This window comes from Gossypium hirsutum, chromosome A06 (genome assembly GCF_007990345.1).
Source record: "Gossypium hirsutum isolate 1008001.06 chromosome A06, Gossypium_hirsutum_v2.1, whole genome shotgun sequence".
In the NCBI taxonomy this organism is placed as follows: domain Eukaryota; kingdom Viridiplantae; phylum Streptophyta; class Magnoliopsida; order Malvales; family Malvaceae; genus Gossypium; species Gossypium hirsutum.
The window spans coordinates 117419654-117428212 of record NC_053429.1 but is presented as its reverse complement, the minus strand read 5'-3'; the positions used below and the strand labels follow the sequence as shown (position 1 = coordinate 117428212).

The 8559-nt window shown below is 29.9% G+C and overlaps 1 protein-coding gene across 2 annotated transcripts; it reads left to right on the top strand.

Annotated features, from left to right (window-relative positions):
* The first annotated feature begins 2914 nt into the window (after window positions 1–2914).
* LOC121230711 (aspartic proteinase) lies at window positions 2915–7872 on the top strand. Of its 2 annotated transcripts, none has more exons than XM_041115969.1 (14): window positions 2915–3067; window positions 4271–4657; window positions 4769–4829; window positions 5485–5579; window positions 5665–5777; window positions 5870–6038; window positions 6138–6177; window positions 6314–6378; window positions 6481–6594; window positions 6729–6793; window positions 6917–7073; window positions 7156–7275; window positions 7395–7483; window positions 7575–7872. In XM_041115969.1, the coding sequence occupies exons 2-14, from the start codon at window positions 4286–4288 to the stop codon at window positions 7657–7659; spliced, it is 1545 nt and encodes a 514-aa protein (XP_040971903.1). In that variant the 5' UTR covers window positions 2915–3067; window positions 4271–4285; the 3' UTR covers window positions 7660–7872. The 2 variants fall into 2 exon arrangements, with proteins under 2 accessions (XP_040971903.1, XP_040971904.1); XM_041115970.1 differs by having other exon boundaries at window positions 2979–3067; window positions 4280–4657.
* Window positions 7873–8559: the final 687 nt, after the last annotated feature.

Genomic DNA, 8559 nt, shown 5'->3' with positions numbered 1-8559 from the left:
AACAACTTTTGTTACTTAAAAATATATTTTAAAAATTGTAAACATATTTAAAAAAATATTTATTCATTTAAAATTAAAAAATTACAAAAAAAGAAATATAACATCTAACATTTTAAATTTTACGTTTGAAAATATTATCTACTTAATTAATCTTTATATATTTCCAATAAAATAAAAATATTAATTTAAAATTAAAAAATATATAAAAATTATCTTAAAATTAAAAATATACATAACCAATTTCATTTGAATTTTCAAAACTATCTTTTTACTTATTAAAAAAATATTATCAAAATAAAAAATTAAATTTTTTTTTTATATATCCTAAATAATGAACTAATATTAATTATTTTTAAATTACATGATTTGTTTTACATTTCATCCAATAATATCATTTATTAGTTTTAACAATTTTTTTGTGAAATAATATGTTTAAAAAATTATTTCTCATATCATTCATAAAGTTTATAGAAAAAATTTATTCATCGCATTGGTAAACAACTAGTTAGGTTATAATTTTATCCCCAAGAAATTGGCTTTTTCAGGTATTAAAGTTGATATCAACGTTTTATGTCTAATTTTCACACACTACCAAAGGTGAAATTTATTGCTCCTCTTTACAATCATGACTCAATGCCGGCCATTATTATTGAGTGTTGGATTCCTTCATTCTTTCTTTTTCTTGTTGCCAATACCAACAATCTTGTCTTCTCTTTTAATTAGGTATAATATTAATTTATTTCTCTGACTTTATAAAAAATTTATTTTAATTATTTATTTTTTTAATTCTTAAATTTTTATATTTTATCAAATCACTTTAAAATAAATAAAAAATTAATATTTTCTTTAACTGTATACACATGAACTTTTATGTGAACGTTAATATTTAATTAATTTTTAAAAATTAAAAAAATATACTTTTTAAAAATTAAAAAATAATTTAAATATTTAATTAATTTTAAAAAAATTAATTAAATACTGACATATTATCCACATAATAATTAAAATAAAAAACTAAAATAATTTTTATTTATAAAATTTGAGGGTGAAAAAGTCATTATAGCTTTAAGTAATTGTTATTACTGTTACCCTTGTCACCATGCTTTCCTCGCCTTTGTTGTTTTCTTCGTTACCAATCTCCTTTGATTATACATAAGTTTGTTAAATTTTGTTTTATACTTCCCAAGAGATTCAGCTATTTATTTTTTTTAATTTTTTATATTTAGTTATCATATTGGGTCACAATAAAATCAGACCAAACCTATAAATCCGAAGCAGAATTCTCCTAATACTGTTTTCTTTGTTTATAAAATTTTGAAATAAAAAAAGCATCAAACTTTTCACCGTCGAACATCATGTTGATATCCATTCCCACGTTCTTATTGATACAAATACAAGCAAGAAATACACAAGTTGTGAAGAAGAAAAGAGGGTAAGGCAAGCAAAAGGCAAAGGTGATGTGTAATGGGTTAAGTGTGGCGTGAGCGAGTCACCAAGGTATCCAATAACAAATACAATGCTTGTGAAACCAAAATAGACAACCTAAGCTATGGAATTTATTATAGCAAGACTATGGGTGCTTGGGTAGGTTTTGCGTGATATCAATAAACTATTAAATGCCATTACCTTATTAAAATATGTGGAATTTATTAATTAACAATTGCCAATTTTAATTAAGATAATTATCTTATATTTCATTAATGAAATTAAAACGAAATTAGAATCCTATAATCTCCTTTTAACTTTATATATCTTTATAATAAATTATAATTCAAATCTAATTAATTTAAATAAGGTCAAATAGTATAAAAGAACGTTTTTGATAAATTTAATTTGTCTATTATTATTTTTACAACGAAATTCAAACTTAAATTATTCTTGAAAAATATGAACACCAATCAATATATTACAATTTGAGTTAATAATTCTATATTTTTTTAATTTTCTCCATTTTTTGAAATTTATATTTTTGATATTAAAATTAATTTTTGATATGTCGCAGCTTTTTAAATATGTGGTTATATGATATATCTTAACGTGTTTTGCATAAGTATGCAAAAAAATATATGAGAAAATTAAAAAAAATATTTAATGAAATAATTGAATTATAGTGAGAAGAATAAATAAATAAATAACATCTATAATTTACCTTTAAATTATGTAAAAAAACCTTTATCCCATAAACCAACTCCAACTCCAAGATCTACTTTTACTTAGAACTTTAAAATGTGTCCTTTTTACCTTTTTAGTCGGATAGATTACAAAAATAATTACTTTTATTTGTCTTAAATAATATTTTAGTTATTTATATTTAAAATGTTACATTTTAGTCATTTACATTATCGTTTTGTTACGAAATAGTCACTCTACCGTTAAACTCTATTACTTCCTTAACGGTGGTCTTACGTGGCAGTCTAAATATGTTTTAAATGCCAATTTAGATGTCTAATTATTGGGATGAAAATAGACTTTTAATTAAATAAATTTAATTTGGATTGCCATGTAAGGTATTCAAGTTAATATTTAAAACCTATTTAGACTGCCACATAGGATTGCCGTTAGGGAGGTAATAGAGCTTAATCATAGAATGACCATTTCATAATAAAATGATAACATAAATGACTAAAATATAATATTTCAAATATAAGTGATTAAAATATAATCTAACTATTTTTTAATTTACCCTTATTAGTTTTTGTAAAAGATTGTGTCGTTATCAACTTATGCTTTTCCTTAAAAGAAAGGGTTTGAGAGAATAAGAAAATCGTGAGCCTCCAATTTATCTCATATTTAATCTAACCGCATAACTGTCATCGTTTGATGAAACAATCAAGGGTTCAGATTCAATAAAAAAAAAGAATCATCCATCTTTAAAAAATACCTGATTTTATCGTTTTTCGATATTAAGGGCCCCACTTGTTTGACGGGTAGTTTTGACGTCCCACTATATGTCTTTTCCTTCTACCCCCTCCCCATATTTATATATTCTCTCTTTCTGCCTCGTTTCCCTCCTCACCAAACTTTCCTTTCCTTCGTTGCTTTCGCCTTAAGCGGTCACAATATTTCGGTGAGCATTGTTCCATTATATTCCATCCTCCCTTTTCACATTTTAGGTTTTGTTTTTGCTTTGGATTTACTTTACTTTTATGATGTTATTATTTTTTGTTCATCGGATTATGTTGTTGATTTTGTGTGGAACTTGAAGCTTCAATCATAAGATTTGTTTTTTTTTTACCTGCCTTATTGTTGCATTTTGATTTTCTTTTTCTTTTTTAATCAATCGTTTTTTAGCTTGTTAGCAGTGAGCTGCTTCTTCCTTTACATATTGAATTAAGACTTGTTTTTCCTTTTATTTCTAGCTGTTTTAGCTTGTAAATAAGAGTTCCTTTTACTCTTAAGGCGAAATTTTTTTATAAAGTCATTACTTGACTGGAGATGTGGACTTAATTTGACTTAGATATGACGCGTGGAGAATTACATCGCATTTGGCTTCTGTTTTCTCTTATTTCTTACTGAATATGGCGATGGGGAAACAGAAATTTTATATTGGCTCAAAATTGAATCTTAATTTTTTAGGCTAAGATGTAATTTTAAATAAAATTTATCATTTTGGGGGGCCAAAGTCCTGCTTGCCTACCTCCTGGCTATAGCATTTTAAAATTGAAAAGTAGACAAACTAGAAGATATTTATACTATGTTTGGGTAAATAATGTGAAGGTAAAACAAAGAAATTGTAAGGAAAGAAAAGGAAAAGAAATGAATATTAAGAAAAGAAAATGATATATGTTTTTTGTTTGCATACTTAAATTTAGTAAAAGGAAAGGAAAGAAAGTAAAGGAATTTTTATAATAACCATTTGATTAAACCATGGAAAGGAAATGATTGATTATAGTGATAATTTTAAGTTATATATTTATAAAATAATTTATATAAAAAATTATCCTGATAAAGAAAAGTTGTTATCTTTCTTCGGCTTTTTCCCAAACTGGGGAAAACAAAATCTGAGTAATAGGGAAAGATAAGGATATTCAACTCAATCTTAATGAAACAAGTTCTCGTATTTTTCCTATTCCTTTTTCCTTGTTTTAGCTCAATTCAAACATATGGCTGAGGTGTTTTAAAAAAATTATTAGATTTTTTTGGAATTTATAACTTGTCAAGTTCAAAGTTATGGTGGATGGTGTTGATATTAGCAGTCCACGCATGCATGCTTACAAGCATGTATCTTTCTCCTCCTACATGTTATTCTAACAATGCAGTGGTGAACTAGGGTTTGTAGGTTAATATGGGAACCACGGTCAAAGGGGTTGTGCTGTCGCTGTTCATCTCGTCCCTTTTGTGTTCTGTAGTACTTGCATCCAATGATGGGCTGGTTAGAATTGGGCTGAAAAAGATGAAATTGGATCCAAACAACCGGCTTGCTGCGCAGCTTGACTCAAAGGATAGAGAGGCTCTCAGAGCATCTATTGCTAAAAAGTATCGCTTCCGTAATGATCTAGGAGACTCTGAGGAAACTGATATTGTTGCACTGAAGAATTACATGGATGCTCAGTACTATGGTGAGATTGGTATCGGAACTCCACCGCAAAAGTTCACTGTGATATTTGACACAGGAAGCTCAAATCTGTGGGTACCATCAACTAAGTGCTATTTCTCGGTAAGCCCCTACATTTATGTTTACAATGATCGCATAGGAACTGAAACTCCTTGATAATTGTGAAAGCTAATTTGATTTAGCGAACATGATTCACGTTACATTGTGGTGTAGGTTGCATGTTTCTTCCATTCCAAGTACAAGTCAAGTGAGTCAAGTACTTATAAGAAGAATGGTATGCCATGTACTCTTTTTTATTTTACTCATAATTGTTTCTTCCTGATATTAATGTTATCAGAACAAATTTTAAGTTCTTGATTTTATTCTTTTGATCAGTAATAAGCTAAATTTTGATATTTCAAAAATAATTATTGCTGTCTGCAATACTCTTGGATTAGGTAGTGATAGGTTGATCATAATTGTATGTCCAGTGTATGGTTATTTCTGTTTTTGGTCTCTGTTGGTAGGGACGAAGCCAGGGATTTTGTTCGGGGGCTGAGATGTGTTAAAAGCTTAAATTAAATTCTTAATTTTTTAAAAATGCAATTTTTTTCATTTAATTAAAGGCTAAAACTGATTAAATTGAATGTGCTAATTTTTGGAAGTGCTAAAAACCAATTTTCACATTTAGCTAAGTGGGGCCAAGGCCGCTGCCTCCCCCAAGCTATGCCCTGTTGTTGGGGTAGGACGAACTTTAGTAGAAAGATGGTTTTCTCTGGCTTGTAACCTCATTCGTATTTCTCTGGCCTATTATTAACAAAATTATAAGTTATGAATTCTTTCTGCTGTAGTTTTCTTATAACTTGGTAAGTTGCATTGCGGTGTCTATTTATCTCATGGATGATAAAATCTAAAATAATCTAGAAGTTGTATTATCATGTTTGATGCAGGGAAATCTGCTTCTATTCAATATGGTACTGGAGCTATTTCTGGTTTCTTTAGTAATGACAGTGTTAAAGTCGGCAACTTGGTTGCGAAAGATCAGGTAAGCGGTGCTAATCTTCTATTGCGTCTGATCTGGCAGTTTGAAAGTTTGAATTAGGTAACTAGTGACCTTTTCTCATTATCAGGAATTTATAGAGGCTACTAAGGAGCCAGGTGTTACATTTATTGCGGCCAAATTTGATGGGATATTAGGACTTGGGTTTAAGGAGATTTCAGTTGGGGATGCTGTCCCAGTGTGGTATGTTTGCATTTTGATTTTAATTTCTATTCCTATCTAAGATGTTTCTGGATATTTACAAGTGTCTTCTGAACCATTTGTTTATCTTACAGGTACAACATGGTCGAACAAGGTCTTATCAAAGACCAGGTATTTTCATTTTGGCTTAATCGCAATGTAGGAGAAGAAATGGGTGGTGAAATTGTGTTTGGTGGGATTGATCCAAACCACTACAAGGGCAAGCACACATACGTTCCTATAACACAAAAAGGCTATTGGCAGGTTGACCTTTCAAACTTCAATTATTATGTGCCACAAATGCCTTATATATATACACTCCAATCTTTCGCAATTTTCTTATTTTTCTTTTCTTTTTGATAGTTTGACATGGGTGATGTTCTTATTGGTGACAAACCAACTGGTATGCTCCTTCGAATACCTGTATTTTGAAGTTGGAAACTTCAATTGCTTTCATTAAAGAAAAAAAAAAAAAAAAACAAACAAACATGTTTTTGGCATGGATCTTTGTGTTTCTGACTTGGTTTTATACTATTCAGGATATTGTGCTGGTGGTTGTGCAGCAATTGCAGATTCTGGAACTTCCCTGCTGGCAGGTCCTACGGTAAGTCGTAATGCGTCATTGTTGCCTTTTGTGATCATTCTCATCTTGGTTGTTATCCTGGTTATTGTTGCGATTCCTGATTGTTTCTTTCTCTTGATGCAGACTGTGATTACCATGATAAACCAAGCAATTGGAGCCTCTGGAGTGGCTAGCCAGGAGTGCAAGGCAGTGGTTCAACAGTATGGACAGACCATCATCGATTTACTTGTATCTCAGGTGAAGGCTCATTTTACTGTATTACGTAAGATTACGAGTGGCTTGTATTCATTTGTTGTAACGTCAGTTGTGACTTTGTTCCTTCACTATTATTTCCACCTAGTGACTTATATTTTCCTTAATGTTTCCAATAGGCAGAACCCATGAAAATCTGCTCCCGAATTGGATTGTGTGCTTTTGATGGCAGTCATGGTGTTAGGTCAGGCTCCATTTAATAGTTTGTGTTTGTTTTCACCAATTTATGGTCTTTTTATTTCCACTTTATTTGAAGATAGAATGTATTGAAGTGTAAAAGTAATGGTGCTCGAATGTTTTTGTATAGCATGGGCATTGAGAATGTGGTAGATGAGAGCAACGGCAAATCGTCTGGAATTCTTCATAGTGCTATGTGCCCTGCTTGCGAGATGGCAGTTGTGTGGATGCAGAACCAACTGATTGAGAATCAGACTCAAGACCGCATATTGGACTATGCCAATCAGGTGACGTGTGATAGACTGATGTTCAAGAATTTCGCAATTGCACTCTTTCAAATGTCTGATCTTCCATTTGATACTTTTGCAGCTTTGTGATCGGGTGCCAAACCCAATGGGAGAATCTACTGTCGACTGTGGAAGTCTTTCTTCCATGCCAACCATTTCCTTCACTATTGGTGGCAAAGCTTTTGATCTTACACCAGAAGAGGTACTCCCCATCCTTATTTTCTATTAGTAGTTTGATAACAGTTGTACAGTTTCAGATCAGATTGTCCGATTGACAACACGTTGTGCTGACATTAATTTTCTGGGGGTGATGTAATCCAGTACATTCTGAAGGTGGGTGAAGGTGCTGAAGCTCAATGCATCAGTGGCTTTACTGCTTTGGATGTCCCTCCTCCTCGTGGACCTCTCTGGTATTTTATCTTTGCCTTGTATTCTTGGACAGCCGGAAACCATCTCAAGCCGAAATCATTAATCTTAAAACACTTGGATTGATTGATGCAGGATTTTGGGAGATGCCTTCATGGGTCGCTACCACACTGTGTTCGATTTTGGTAAGCTTAGAGTTGGGTTTGCAGAAGCAGCATAAAGGGGACCTGAGGTTTTCAATGGCCATAAACTATATATGTGTATGATTTAAATTTATAAAGATCCAACGAAAGCCCAAAACCTTGAAAAGAAATGATGCTGTGTTGCCTGTAAATATTTGCGTTCCTGCACTGTAGGATTTGGTTTTAGAAGAAGTGAAAAATATTGTGTTTGCATTTAATGAATGGTTACTATATATTTGAATTCTCAACTATACCAAATTGTCGACCAAAACTACTTGGGCCAGATAATCATCCATTTTTTTTTTTAAGTTAAGAGTTGTATTACCGACTTATGAAAATCGATTGAGTTTTCTAATTGAGAATGAAAATCCATATTTAATTTTAAAATTTTAAAATTATATGGATTAAATTATCTGTATGCGAATTTTAGAAAAAAAAAACAATAATTTAGATTTAGGCGGAATATTTTGTTATTTAAGAAAATAGATTGTTTTGGAACCATTGACGAATAAAATGTGTTTTTTGGAAAGCGTTTTATAATATTTTTCTTAGTTAAATGGTTAAATGTTGATATATTTATCATTGTGGTTTAAGTTTATTCTTCTTTTAAGCATACTTGTTATTTGTTTAATTTTTAATTAATGCTTTTAATTTATAAACATGTTCTTATAAAATTATTTTATTTTATTTTTAATTCATGATTTTAGTTAACAACTAATTTATTTATATAAACAAAATAATAAATATATAATTATATATTTTTGGTATATATTATTATGTAAAATATATTTTTTAATTAATAAATCCTTTATTTATATAAGGAAAATAATAAATATGTACTTATATAATGAATATATAATTTTTATATACATCATTATGTTAAAAATATTTTATCTTTTAAAAGTATCAACTAATTTTTTTATATTTTCTTCTCATAT

Bases quoted from the DNA above. Each gene is read 5' to 3' on its own strand.
- LOC121230711 (XM_041115969.1), top strand. From the start codon at position 4,286: ATGGGAACCACGGTCAAAGGGGTTGTGCTGTCGCTGTTCATCTCGTCC. The intron at 4,830-5,484 runs GTATGCCATGTA...TGTTTGATGCAG, and splicing joins AAGTACTTATAAGAAGAATG to GGAAATCTGCTTCTATTCAA. The intron at 7,484-7,574 runs GTATTTTATCTT...TGATTGATGCAG, and splicing joins CCTCCTCGTGGACCTCTCTG to GATTTTGGGAGATGCCTTCA.